The sequence below is a fragment of the Anarhichas minor genome, unplaced genomic scaffold, assembly GCF_050575085.1.
Source record: "Anarhichas minor isolate MPS153535 unplaced genomic scaffold, ASM5057508v1 ptg000062l, whole genome shotgun sequence".
Taxonomy (NCBI): Eukaryota; Metazoa; Chordata; class Actinopteri; order Perciformes; family Anarhichadidae; genus Anarhichas; species Anarhichas minor.
The window spans coordinates 6,459,467-6,473,702 of record NW_027466508.1 but is presented as its reverse complement, the minus strand read 5'-3'; the positions used below and the strand labels follow the sequence as shown (position 1 = coordinate 6,473,702).

General features: G+C 44.3%; 1 protein-coding gene across 1 annotated transcript in view; it reads left to right on the top strand.

The window, feature by feature from the left end:
• Positions 1–14,236, top strand: part of itfg1 (integrin alpha FG-GAP repeat containing 1) — a 121,461-nt gene that overhangs the window by 80,277 nt on the left and 26,948 nt on the right. The window contains exons 13-14 of the mRNA XM_076077925.1: positions 10,835–10,878; positions 13,789–13,867. Of these exons, the coding sequence (XP_075934040.1) occupies positions 10,835–10,878; positions 13,789–13,867 (123 nt within the window). The remainder of the gene's footprint in view (positions 1–10,834; positions 10,879–13,788; positions 13,868–14,236) is intronic.

Sequence of the window (14,236 nt, the reverse complement as noted above, 5' to 3'; positions counted from 1 at the left end):
GTGTGTGACCTTGAAGACTCTTCCCCCCCCCCCCCGAATCAATTCGTTTTGTGCCGCCTCTCTGAACGCCGCTGTTCTTTTTTGTTATCCACGTCTTGTCTCACTGCAGCACATCAAACAAAACACACACTGATACACCCACACCAAAATGCCTGTCTTCTCTCCCCCACCCTGTCGATAGCAAACACTGTCAGCCCCCCCCCCCCCCCCCCCACACACACACACTTCTTCCCTTTATTCGACATCAGTTATTACACGTTTGGTTGTGAATATTTCATACATGCTCGGTGTCGCATTTGCTGCATCTAGATGCGTGCAGACTAGCGAGCAAACGCCGAGCAGTCGAAATAAAAATGTATCCGTCAAGTGTTACACCCTGTCAACATTTCATTCCTCTCCCCTGTGAACGGGAGCTCGAATGCACCTTAATAGCCTTGCACCTCCCATGAAACTCCCCTCGAGGGCAAATTTGTTTATTCTTTTCAGGCGTCTCTGATAGCATTACACTGTAATAAGTGAGACTGAGTGTATGAACTCCATATTCACACGTTCTGCCAGCCAGTGACGGGTCTTTGTAGACAGCCTGATCCAGTCCTCCGTTCTGTAAGATGGAATCCCGTTTTCTCAAGATGACATCGCTCAACTCTCCCCCGAGCATTATTGAACAACACCAGCTGAAGGATTGACTTTGTGTCCGACTCGGTGTGTGTGCAGCTTGTGAGTGAAAGGTAAGGTCCCACGATGCACGCGGACTTCTCGGGATAAATCCATCACAGGTTGTTCTCGGACAGCAGCCTTGCCTCTTGGCCTGGACTCTTGCTGGGCTTTTTCACACAGAGATGACCTGAACCCGTACCGGTCTGACATCTCATCCTTGCGTGCGCCCCGACATGCAGTCGTTCACACACCAGGGCGTTCCATCAAGACCCGTGCCTCTGTTGCCACAGGTGCATATATTATTTAGGAGCAGGCTAGAGGGTTTCTGTTGTACAGCTGCAGGCCAGCGATTGGCAGCTAGCATGCTGTTTGGTAAAAAATAATATATATATATGTAGGTACTAAAGAGAGAGAGAGAGAGAGAGAGCTCAGGGTTGTAGCTCATTTTTTAGCCCCTCCATCTAAGATTCTTCTCAAAGTGGTTTGTTGAATGCTGTTTCATTTATAGTCCCTGTGCGTGTTTTCTTGGCAGGTAATGCAGCGTATCACAAAGTTTGCGTTGGCTCGGGTGTGCTAATCACCGACATTCACTTAATTTTGCTAATTTTGTATTGCAGATTAGATACTCAATTTTTTGTAATGACTGGAGCAACGCTGACATGTTGCTTTTTTGTTTTTATTTTGCTTATTGACATATTGGCATATCATAACAACAGATTCTACCTCGTGGACCACCATGAGGGTGACATTTCTGCTTTTTATTGAAGCAAACTAGTAGATGGATTGCTGTGAAATTTGGTGCACACATTCATGGTCCCAGAGGATGAATTGTAGTAACTTTGATCCCCTATTCTTTCCCCTAGCACCACTATCTAGTCCAGATCATTAGTTGGTTATTATTCATTGAGGTTTGTGTTGTCTGTCTCGGACAGGCTCACATAGATAAGACTCGCCTTCTTGACGTTGGAATAGGAGAATGCCGACCATGTGATCGGCAACCAAGACCCGTTCCACGACCTGAGGCAGACCAAGTACAAGCTCTATTGTCTCGGCTCAGTCAATACGTCTCGTACCCTGCATGTAGCAGACGCGCCATCATCTGTGAAGTGTCATCATAAGTAAAACAGATGCTTGTTTTTGAAGCGAGACAGTGTTAACTATAAATTGCTTTTTGAAAGTGGCTGCTCATCAACTGATCATTAATCATGCTGCCAGTGTTGCGATTAGAGTTTGTTCGGGGCGACCACATTTCAATCCCGTATATTCATCACGAGGTGTGAAATAGAATTGATTCTTTCCGTTTTGGACCCCATCATTGAAGAGACGTATATACGTTTATTATTTTTGGATTTTAAAGGAACGTAGAAAGGACCTGCGTCCCTGTCGAGTCTTTCACAAAGCAAAGTGGTTCCACTTTGAGCTGAACGAGACAATGAAGCGCACAGTGTTTACAGGGTGGACAGATGGACGGATGATTACTGCTGAGGAGATGGGAGAAATCATAAACTCCAAAATTAGAAATGGTATCTCTGCATGAGCATCTCAGATTGGAGGGGGGAGGGGGAGGAGAGAGAGTGACAGGCAGAACTGTATGAGTTGATTAGTTTCCTGCTCATTTATTAGGATGCAGATTAGCTGCATTGAGAAACATCTGGGAGCTTTTCTCATGCCCAAATACTTCCTCCTCCTCCGCCCCCCCCCCCTCCTCCACCAAATCCAGCTCTCACCTTCCCACATTTCCTCATCTCCTCTCCTCTCCTCTCTTGTTCGCCCATCTTCTCCTCATTGCTGGCCTCTTTCATTTCCTCCCCTCTAACCCACTCTCCTGCCCTCACCCCGTCCTCCTGCCCTCACCCCCTCCTCCTGCCCTCATCCCCTCTCTTTGGCAAGTGCCTCGTTTCCTGTCCCCCCTGCTCTCCGCCTCTCTCGGCCTGTCAGTCAAGCGCTGCCTTTTATTCCCTCCTTTCATGTCATTCAAATGACAACGAGGAGATTTACATGAAGTCTCTCAGTGTGGCTCCATCGTCCAGAGGAGGGTTTGACTGGAGGCTGTGTGTTCAGATCGGTGTGAATGCTTTTTCGGTGTCTGCTGCGGCACACAGAGTGGGAGCACCTGCTCCCGTGTTTGTCAAAATAGCAGGCTGCACCAGCTTATTTTGACAGTTGAAGTCGTAATGGCTCTGCCTGTAAAATATGACAACAAGCCAGCGATACAGCACAGTCTACTACATTTTGCGGACATTTTATATTCAGTCATTCAGGGAACAGTAGTTCACATTTTCTGTTTCAGCATAGTGTCTTGTAATCCCTCTCCTGGAAGATTTGTGATGTTCCCACCTCTAGTTCAAAAGCCAAATAACAGGAATTCATCAACCCGGGCACTTTTATTTTTTTTGCCAATCATATCAGCCGTTGCACATCCTGACCAAAAGTGAGAATAGCAGCAGCAGCAAGGAGACCACTGTGATACCAATCAATTTAAAAGGAGACCTATCATGAAAATCTCACTTTTTCAGTGCCTGTGCACATTTGGGTACCTGGAGGGCCTACCAACCCACGAACTGTGAGATGAGATCTGCCAGTCACTCTACAAGCCATTCAGATTTGAATCCCCTTCCTATGTCACATGCAGGCTCATTAGAATATAATAATTATAATAATAATATGAGAATTGTTATAGTGTCCATCCATTGAGGAAGCAAGAACAATTTGAAAATTATGGGGAGCATATTAGCAGATGAAAACTTGAATTGGAGTTGGCCAGTTCGAATGCCTCAAAATACATTTTGCTCTGCGGCCATTGGTAGCGCTCCTAACCCACGTAAAGTCCCACTTAGCCTTACCAGGCCACAACAAACGGGAGGAAAGTTTGTGGGCTGGTTTTGCAAAGCTAACATTTGCCTTCGTGACCCAGTGCTGTAGGCTAGTCCGTTTCCTTTTTACAGCTGTGGGAACTCGACTGTGGTGTTAAAAGTGCACTAAATGTGATTTATATGACTTTTCTATCATTCAGAGGTTGTTGTTTTTTTGTAAAGGGCATTTGTCTTTGGGGTCTTGGATAATTCTGTTTCAGATTATGCCATTTTTTTCCCTGTATACATTACATTTTATTTCCAATTTTTGAAAAGCACATTTGATCACACAATAAAAAGAGAGGTGGCACTGCTGTAATTTCATTGTAAAGTGCTGCCAACCTAATCCAGTCTCGATGAAGAGAAGATGTTTTCTCCAGACAGTTAGCCTCTCTGAGGATGTCAAAGTTTATCCTAATTGATATGGCTAATTAACGCGGTGGTCACGTTGCATTTGTGGTGTTCATCCAAAAGTGAAACAATGTGGGAGCCACTGCCAGCTGTTCGGGGACATTCGGCTACAACAACACTATAATGATGTCACCCAAAGTGACAAGGGGGGGCTTCCTCTGGGATTTCAAACCTCACGGCAAAGCACTGCTTTGTCTTACTTACACTTCGACCAGACAAGACAATAGCCATCAAAGTATGTCTAATGAGGGCTTATAGGGACATTCTTTTATTATTCAGTCAGGCACACATGAGGAAACTAGTTTCACTGGAGACATTTGTTAAGAAACAGTTAAATGTCCTTTTTTTTTAATGGCAAAGCATTCATACTAATATCTAAAGGTTCAGTGCTACATAGGCTTTTATTCACCAGACAGAGAAGCAGAATTTCTGTATATGTGCGCGCATACACACAGATATGTAGTACATGCTGCACGTAACATATGTAACAATACTTTGTACATCATCCCTGTGACATGGATTACAAAGCTGTTGGCAGGTGGTCATTTCTGGAGTTGCTATATGTTAAGACCAGATGTCAGGTGTGTGTGTGTGTGTGTGTGTGTGTGTGTGTGTGTGTGTGTGTGTGTGTGTGTGTGTGTGTGTGTGTGTGTGTGTGTGTGTGTGTGTGTGTGTGTGTGTGTGTGTGTGTGTGTGTGTGTGTGTGTGGAAGGGGGAGGGGGGGCATGTGTTGTGCCCATGCATGTCCGTTTAGAGGCCCTGCAGTCAGCAAAAGCAGCCTGAGGACAACGAGAAGTGATGAGCATCTCGGAGCAAGCGGCGCTCAGCTGTCAGACTGCTGTGTTTGCGTGGCTCCACTTGGCTCTCGCTGACTCGCACTTGTAGCCACTAGCGCTGACACGGCACGTCATGTTCCCCCGTCGAGGTCTGCTCATCGCATTTTGGTCTTTGTGTGTGTGTGTGACATCAGCTGACCCAACGGCTCAGCACTGTGTGGTGACGTGTGCATGAGGTTACCATGGCTCGCTGTAGTTTCTTTTTATAGCGTGCCAATGAGGACACAACTACATGTAACCTCTCTGTGACACACCAGACATAATGTTGAATAGTCAAGTAGAGCTTAACTATGCAACATACTGCTATACTGATTTTAGCATCTAGTATTACATGATCAGAAACTTTTGAGTGGCAAAGAGTGCGCCTACAGAGATTAATTTCCTATGAAATGATCTGTCTGCGCTGCACATGTTGCTGTTATTTCTTTTTTTTTGGGGGGGGGGGGGGCGGGTTGCACTCAAAGACCATGATTATTGCAAACTATAAAGGTTCAATGTTTGTAACAAGCATAAGAAGAACTTCATACACTGTAAATGTTCCGATTTGTTATCTGTGTATAAAATCTAGATATCTGTAATAAATCTGTTTTTCAATTCAAAACATTGAATTTCAGTTTCGGACTAGAAATATCAGGGTGTTTGTATCAACGTTACAAATGTTGGCATCTCACCGGATCTATTGATTCTGTTATCACCAGCTGCGACTGCGACGCTGGTAAAGCTTTCACCTTGTGAGTCTGTGTGTGAGTCATCACGGTATAATGTGGTCCTGGAGAATCCTACTGTAACGGGAAGTTCTGAATACCTGCCAGGTGTTTATATTTCCGTCTGTCTGTGCATTTTGTCGCGATGCAGTCAGGAATCGTTACAGGTATTTTTGCATTCTTTTTTGCAACAATTGAAGAAGTAAATTGTCCACAACCCAGGTGATGATGTTACAAACCAAATTCAGGTTTTATTCTCTGCAAGATGTCAAGCTTTTGCTTTATATTCATCACAAAACCAAAATGGAATTATTGCTTGTGCATGTGAATGCTTGCTTAAAATAACACCGAGCAACTCATTAATATTTGATGTCAACACATCAGCCCCAGACACCTCAAATGCCACTGAATGCATTCATTCAAACCTGGCTGGCTTTACCAAGTAACAGTGTTGTGCTGAATATAAGAAATAGATTCTCTGCATTTAATACGTGGCTATCCATGTGGGGGAGTCTGGGACACGCATGCACAGAAGTAGACACACGACAGCAGTAATAACACTGAAGCACTCTACACCAATGAGTTAGTTCTTAGTGGTGAGAAATGACCTGGTTTCTTGTGTCCCAGGTCACAAACTGGCAGCACAGATTAAGAGCACAGAGGCCCCCCCCCCCCCCCCCCCACAAAGCTCTAGTTCTACCCCTGAACTAAATCTTTTAACCACTGAAGTAAATCAAAGCCCTAGTCCTTAAATGCAAAACTAGCTTCCTGGTCCTTCTGGACGACTGGAAACTGCCTTTTACTTCCATTGATGGTGCAACATTGTGTGTACGTGATGGATAGTTTCTCATGTAGACGTAAAACGTGCTCTCCCCGTCTTTCCCCGTTTCACAATCGAAGACTTTCAAAGAAGCGATTTCTCTGCAACGCTCTTAAAACCAAACGCTGCTTGCTGGCTGACTCATTGTCAATATGATGAAAACACACACACAGAGTACACAGGCCGGTTCGTCCTCACTTGATTAGGTTAGTCCTGCGAAGGCGCTGCCATCAGTCTTAATATTACAGTAGAAAATAGGCTAGCTCCGTCCCACAGAGGCTGTATAGGCTGTACTGTGTGTGTGTGTGTGTGTGTGTGTGTGTGTGTGTGTGTGTGTGTGTGTGTGTGTGTGTGTGTGTGTGTGTGTGTGTGTGTGTGTGTGTGTGTGTGTGTGTGTGTGTGTGTGTGTGTGTGTGTGTGTGTGTGTGTGTGTGTGTGTGTGTGTGTGAGAGAGCTATTCCAGGGGTCTTGTCTTGGCCCTGGAAGAGCTGTTATGTGCTTGTTACATGTCAACCAGAGATTGAAGTATAGACCAAGCGGCCTCACAGAAGAAGCACTAAATTCAGTGTAGTTACAGACATGCACACACACACACACACACCCCACACACACACGAATGCCCACTCCAACACAGACTCTTCTACTTCCTGGAGCGACGGCGTGCCCACTGAGTTGTGAAGGACCTCTGCATTCATGCAGTTCATGTCTATCTCTTTCTCTTTATGCATCGGTGAATTTGTGTCATGAATTTCTTATTGTAGCACGTGTGTGTGTGTGTGTGTCCCCTCTCACTGGTTAAATGTGTTAACTTTCCCAATGCCACGCATTTATTACGTTGAAGAGTTTTCCGTGGATGTGTGAAGACCTCCGACTGAAAGTGTTCAGACTTTATCGGGTGTTTGATTTTATATTCGACAGGAAGCTGAAAGCAGAGAAAAGGCCAGGCCGCTTTGACAGTCTTATTTCCACTGGGTGCCAAGTGTGATTTAGCTTCATTTACATCAACACTGGGAATTAAAATGTCACTGAAATGTGACGTTTTGTTTCCCATCACCTAAACACAGATCGCCACGCACATGAATTCCGACCAAATTGTGTCAATTTAATGGACAGTAAACACCTCATCTCACCTGTTTCACGAGCGAGATTTTTGTCGCAAGGTATATTTGAATTCAACCTGCGCGACGTCGTTTCTTCCTCTTGGTCCTTTCATGCACCAACATCATCGTCTTTCATCTCTCTCTTTGAGGATGCATTTCACGTCAGTCTGACTCTATTTTTAAGGTTGCTGCCAGATTAACACTGACAATGACTCCAGTTCACCGTTTGTGTTCGCTTCAGCCAACAGAGAAGCAGAGACTCTGGGAAATCCATTTTTACTCACTCCAGGTTTCTTGACTGACCCGTTGCCACCAGGCGGTAACCTCTGGTTCTGAAAAGGGAAGCCAATGCTTCAGTGCCTTACACTTGTATTCTTTCTAATGGCCAGCAGGGAGCGACTCCTCTGGTTGTATAGAAGTCTTTGAGAAAATGACTCGACTTCTCACTCGGTTTATTACATCAGTGTAAAGTAAACATGACTTTATGGTCTCAATTGCTAATTTCAAGTCTTCTTCAATACAGCATGATGTTCATTTAATAAATGATGGTCCCATTTCGAGTCAAATAGTCCAAAAACCAATGGGTGACGTCACTGCAACTACGTCCACTTCTTCCATACAGTCTATGGTTGCCACGTATGCATAAAGAGTGAATGCAGCGGACTAAACTTTGAGTCCCGCTCCAGTCTTGTGTCTTTCGTCCCATGTCCTCGGCCTCTAAATTCCCAAATGAGACTGACTTCCAACAAAAGACTGTCTAATCTCTCTCCGTTATTGATTTACAGTGTCGGTGACAGTGATGCTTTTAGCCTGATCCCGAACAGCATGTAATTCAAACAATCAATGAATAAACCGATCCCTAAGATTTATTGATCATTGGCGTCCTTCGCAGATGACTTTGGTCCAGAGCCTGTGAGGTGTTGATGTGGGGTTTGCAGTATAAATACACACAGGGCTGTTTCTGGCCACTTTGGTGCACTAGGCACTCCCAAGCTTTGATCTTTTAGATGAAACAATAACCTAATGATTTACTTTTTTTACTTTCACTCAGCTTTATTCAACTTCTTTTGTAATAAAATAGCCAGAACCAGCCTTGGGCTTTGGGTACTAATTGCTGTCACTTTAGAGGGTTCAAATTCCTCTCACATACCACAGTGAGTAAATGTATAGAGCCATTATTGAAGTTTTTACAGTCTCATTAAACGATGAATAGTCACTGCAGGCTTATTTTGATATGCTTGACTTGATGTTGCCAGTTTTCTAGAATACCTATGTGATTGCTGAACGTGCTTTGAAACGCAGTGTTTAAGTGACAACAACAAAGGCCTCGATAAGAAACCAAAGCTTGTTTTCCACAGATGAAATTAAGCTGAAACCTGTTTATCAAGGATATTAAGTCGCAGCCTATACGCAGTGTGCTCGGTTAGGGTCAAGGAACAAATGTTTGCCTCCATCTGAATTCCCCTTCAGGCATGTAATTAATAAGCTTGTGAACTTCAAAGAGGCAAATTTGCCCTTGCCACACGTACGCCACTTGTTTTTGAATCAAAGCTTTAAAAGTACCAAAAAAATCCTTTTGTGTATTTACACAAAGTGATGGCAGAAGGCAGGGAAGGACTGGGTATTTAAAAAATGGCCCTGGACATTTGGACTCAGAGCGGCCCGCCAAAACCCCCCCCCCAGCTAATCACCAGCACCCACAAAAGCACAGAATTACTGAACACTATTCATAATTAACTTTAGCACATAATGGCTCAGTGGCATCCTGGCTCTGCCTCAATCTGTCCACTGCAGATGCACCATCCTCATCTGGCATAAGTAATTAGTATAATAGTATAACATTAAATACAAAGTATCTTTTTGACCTGATGATGGGGCAGGACGGAAAGTCAGGGATCACCCAAGTTATTTCAATTCGTCATATGTCTGCACTAAATTTCATAGCGACCCACCAAAAACTACAAACGTAAAACTCATGGTGGCATTAAAGGAAACGTACACCAAAAGTGAACACCAAAGTCATCTGGATTCATCCTTTCAGGACCAAATTTTACGACAATTCATCCAATAGTTGTTGACATGTTTCAGTCTGGACTAAAGTGGTAGACCAACCAATGGACACAGGCAGACTCTGTCATCCTATTTCCTAAGAATAACGTAGTAAACAGTATACGGGAAGCAAAGGTGCATAGTATTCCCATTCTCCTCTGTCCCGTCTATCTAATAATACTAAAATGGCCAAATAAGCTTTGGAAAAAGAAGAAAGGAGCTGGAGGTTGATTGTTGTAGATTGTGCATAACAAAGAGAAAGTTTGTATGATTTGAATGGCTCCCTTTGCTTCACAAGTTGTGCAAGTAGAAAAACAGATAAACTCGTGAACAGAGTGGGTTGTGTATGGACACACTTGTATATTTGCTCAGTCCGACAACCCTCCAGAAGGGATTCATGAAACACTGCCTGGTGGTGGTGTGGATTGCCCTCTAGACCAGCTGTACAGTCGCGTGGATGGCTTCTACGCGCCTATGAATATTCCAAACAGTGCAGAAGAATGCACAGAGTAACCAGTGAAAAGTGACACAATGAGGGAGCCACGGACAATGACTGGACGAATGGCGAGCCATGTGACAGGGGACCTTTATATACATCAGAGCGACGTCGAGGTCACCTGTCGATGCTCCGCATCGGAAATCCATTTCAAAGAGCTTTTGCATCACTGAAAATCCTCCATCAAATAATTACAGTGCCCACTTTATTGTAAAAGTTTGTGATTAACATGTTTGTGGCAAATTAGTGCCGAACAATCCGATAGCGAGGCTTCATCCTCCCACGAGTGAGTCGGGGGCGCTGTGATGTTCCCTTTGAATAGGTGCATTGAGTTTGGCTGCTGTTCAGCACAGCACCGGGGGCCGACCTTATTAACGGAGTATTGGGCTTCGGCATGACTCCCATCAGGCAAATCAAGGCAACCTAGACCCAGGACCCCATTAGTATGCTAATAAAGTCTCTTCTCTAATGACTGATTAGCAATTCTGCGGATTTTGTCCTCGCTCCGCTTGTACACACAAATAAGCGAAATGCTCTCTGAGGCATGCACGTCTCCGCGCACACGCAGCGCTAATAGCATGCACATTTATTTGATGCTTCTCACCGCTGACGATTTATTTACAACCCTCCCTCCTTTCTTTGCTTGTCCGCCTTGTCCACATTCACCTAGCGCACATAAAATAGGATTCAATTAAGGGTAATGTAATGTGAATGTGAGGAACGCTTCGGCACGGTTAATATGAATTTGTTTTCCTTTGTCTCGAATGTGGAACTTGAGTCATTGTGTGAGAGGAGTTTGTTTCTCTGTGCCAGTTTGACCCGCTTGATACGCGTTGATACAGCGGCTCCATCACCGTGTTGGACTTGTAAGAGCAACATGTCTAACTCTGGCATCTCTGTCCTCCTCAGTGCTCAGCGGCCTCTGCTTCAATGACTGTCCAGAAGATGTCAAGGTAAGAAATCTGTCTTTGTTCGTCCACTGTTCCAATAACAGCATTAACAAAAAACCAAAGGTAAAATAGTTTCTTATCTGTCTGATCACTGACCAGGTGTGTCTCTCTGGGTGTACTTCTCCCCATTGCACTTATCTTCCCATGCATACATCTTTATCTTCCTCCAGAGTTTCTAATCAACAATGTTTCAGCAGGAACAGAGAATATCCTGACTGCTGGCCAAACTTCATGTCTATAGGGAGGATCAACTTTATATGCAGGAAATTAGGGAAGGGGATTTGAATTGGTGATGTGTTTTTGAGCTCTAAGGCAGAATAAGCTTCTCGTTCTGTGTAAAGTGCCTATCCTTAAGTGCAGCCTGAAAAACATGGAAAGTACAAAAATAAATGAGGTTTTTGCGATAAAATAGCGATCTAGTTTCACCTGTCCAAACCCCTCCCCCATTCATTTGTTTTTATATATAGAGACAAGCAGGAGACCTTCCTAATACAGTCAGTATACAAACTTACTGTATTGTATCTTTCGCATTTCCCAATAAAGTATGATTTTTTTAATACAAGGGCAAATAATTGCCAGGTGTACCTGTTTTCCAAATCCTGTCCTTGGTAAGTACATTTTGGGGTTTGTTGCTTGTTGTTGCTCAGGGACACTTTGACAGTGACGGTGTCTGCTGAAAATAGGTTTGCGCTCATGATTTTATATTAACAGGTATCCTTTCGTGGTTTACTGCTCACTTTCTGATAGTTTATCTTAGTTCAGTTAGTGTGCGTGACGAGGTTAACTTCGGCCTCTCACAGTGGTCCCAGCTAACCCACCTTAAGCTCCTTTTGGGACTCTACAATTAGTTTAGTTAACAAAAGCTTGGTTAAAAACCCCAGCAGCAACACATGCTCAGAAGACAACAGTGTACAAACTCAAAACAATCAAACACAGAAAATACAAGACTTTAATATCAAATCACCACATTAAAGCGGCTGAAATTAGGCGTGAAATGGATAAAAGAAAATCTCATGTTTCAGATCTAATTGCGGTTTTGAGTCACAGGTTGGAACAGCAGAATAAAAGGGAGAAAATACAACTTTTAGAGAAACCCGGATCACGTATTTTTGCAGCTGATACAGATTGCCAAACAGCGATGAGACACATCAGCCAATACGGATCGTTTTTGTTCTTGTTACCACCCTTCTCACCAAAAACTAAATTACATTTAAACATCATGATAGCATTATAATTCACCTTTGCTCAGCTCTATTTTTCACTGAGTAGAGCCTGAACGCATCATAATGTAACTGAATGGAACCTCCGTATGTTAGAGGATCAGTGGAAATGGTGATGGGGGGGGACGTGTTGCTTCAGGTGAGAAGATGTAGTCCAGTGCAGGAAGGCCAGTTTAGTTCCTAGATCATCCTTTTAAGGCTTCATCAGATGCCAGAACACTTCACAGCATACAGTATGAGGGGAGATTTTACAATTATTTTATCTTATACCTCAACGATCACAAAAGTAAATGGTGATATTGCATTGCTGCAAGAATTGAGCCAGGTTCACCTGTTCTGTTTTGACCTTGCACTTTTTGTTTGTTTCTTTTTCGCAGGATCCCTCTGCGTCAGCCCCCCCCCCCCCCCCCCCCTCGCTTTTCCAACACTGCGGCCTTATTGAAATGATTTTCTGACAGCGCCAATGTTTATTTTAGACACAGCCCTGTTGCCGTCGTTGGCACACGTCGCATTAAATCAAAGGAAGCTTGAGATGATTGGCCACGAGCGAAACCATACAAATAGTCTTTTTTTTCTAGATCTGGGCGCAAAAAGGATCAATTGCAGGTATCGTTTGACTGGAGATAATACGTGGTACTGGGGTATATCGGCCGATACCTTTTAAGGAATTGATACCCAGCCCTTCCAAAGCTGGACTGCCTCTGACCTGCGTCCGAGGGGCGGCTGAATCGCATTGAGCCATACAGATAGACCCCCATGACACACGACCCACATCATTGCGTCAGTCTGAAGGGCGTATAAGGTTTTGCATTGAAAACACAAGCTCTTACACCACAGTGCACTTTTGGAGTTAAACGTAGCCATCGATTTATGGAGCAGTTAGCTTCCAGCCCCTTTTTATTCATCCCAAAAAGCCGGTGTCATGATGATCATGCGTAGGTGGACAGAGAAATCTGACAGAAACACAGCAGCCAGTAGCATCTCTCCTTATGTAACCTTTCACCAGTGGAAAGCCCTTCGCAAAACACATTAGCGTTGACATCAACAAGAGGCTGCTGGTATTAGAGTTGTTTTGGTTTTCTGTCGGTCCGCTCTTCCACTCGCTTGTCGTCTGACTGAAAGGTACGATGAATGCATTAGACGAGTGGAGCTCGCGGCTGATTCTCCTCCCCTCGTCTCTCATCCATCACCCCCTCTATCTTTTCATTTCACTCTCCCGCTCCTCTCCTTCTTAGTCACACCTCTCGTCGTCTTTCTTTGAGCGCACTGATCTGCTCCGCTGTGGCTTTCTCATCTCTCTCTCTCTATTTTTTTTTTGTCCTCATTTTTTATTCCTTCCTCACCCAACTGCTGAGTGTCACAGCATGAAGGGCCAAGACTCTCCTGCAGCGTGTATGTTTGCTCGTGATGAGCCGAGGTAAAGCGAGCGACGGCTCGGCAGATCTCTCGCCATACTTTCGTAATGAAGAGATAAGACGACCCATCTGTGTCCGCGCACTAACACGCAGCCGTCACTCTCGTATATAGACCACCTGATGAAAATAACTGAAAACATGTTTTTCTGCCCACTCTCTCTCTTGTCTTTCTGTATTTCTCTTTCACCCCCTCCCTGCTTGTTTCTCCCCGTCCTCTTTCCCCCTCACTGACTGTGTCAACGTGTCTGTTTTTTCACGAGTGTTTCATGTTTTCGCAGCCTTTTGGTGTTAACCAGCCAGGTCCCTATGTCATGTACACCACAACGGACGCCAACGGCAACCTGAAGAACGCCTCAGGTAAGGACTTTGTATTCATTATAATAAGATATATAAAGTATATAGAGCTCTATAGCTCACTCTGCATGTCGGCCGGTCCACAAAAATGTCCCAACCCTTTTGTTTTCGCCCTAGGTGGCTGAAATGTGGCATGAAGGTCAAGTGTGTGGGTTTGAAGCTTTGTGTTCATGCCAATTGGCAATAAGGAGATGTGGCTGTGAGTGGTCTATAACCAGGCGGCAGCCTCCAGTTCGGAAAAGTGAAACCAATGCTGAACTGCTTTAAACTTGCATTTTCTCTAATGGCCATCAGGGGGCGACTCATCTGGTTGCAAAAAGTCTGATTGTATAGAAGTCTGTGAGAAAATGACCCTCCTTCTGACTTGATTTA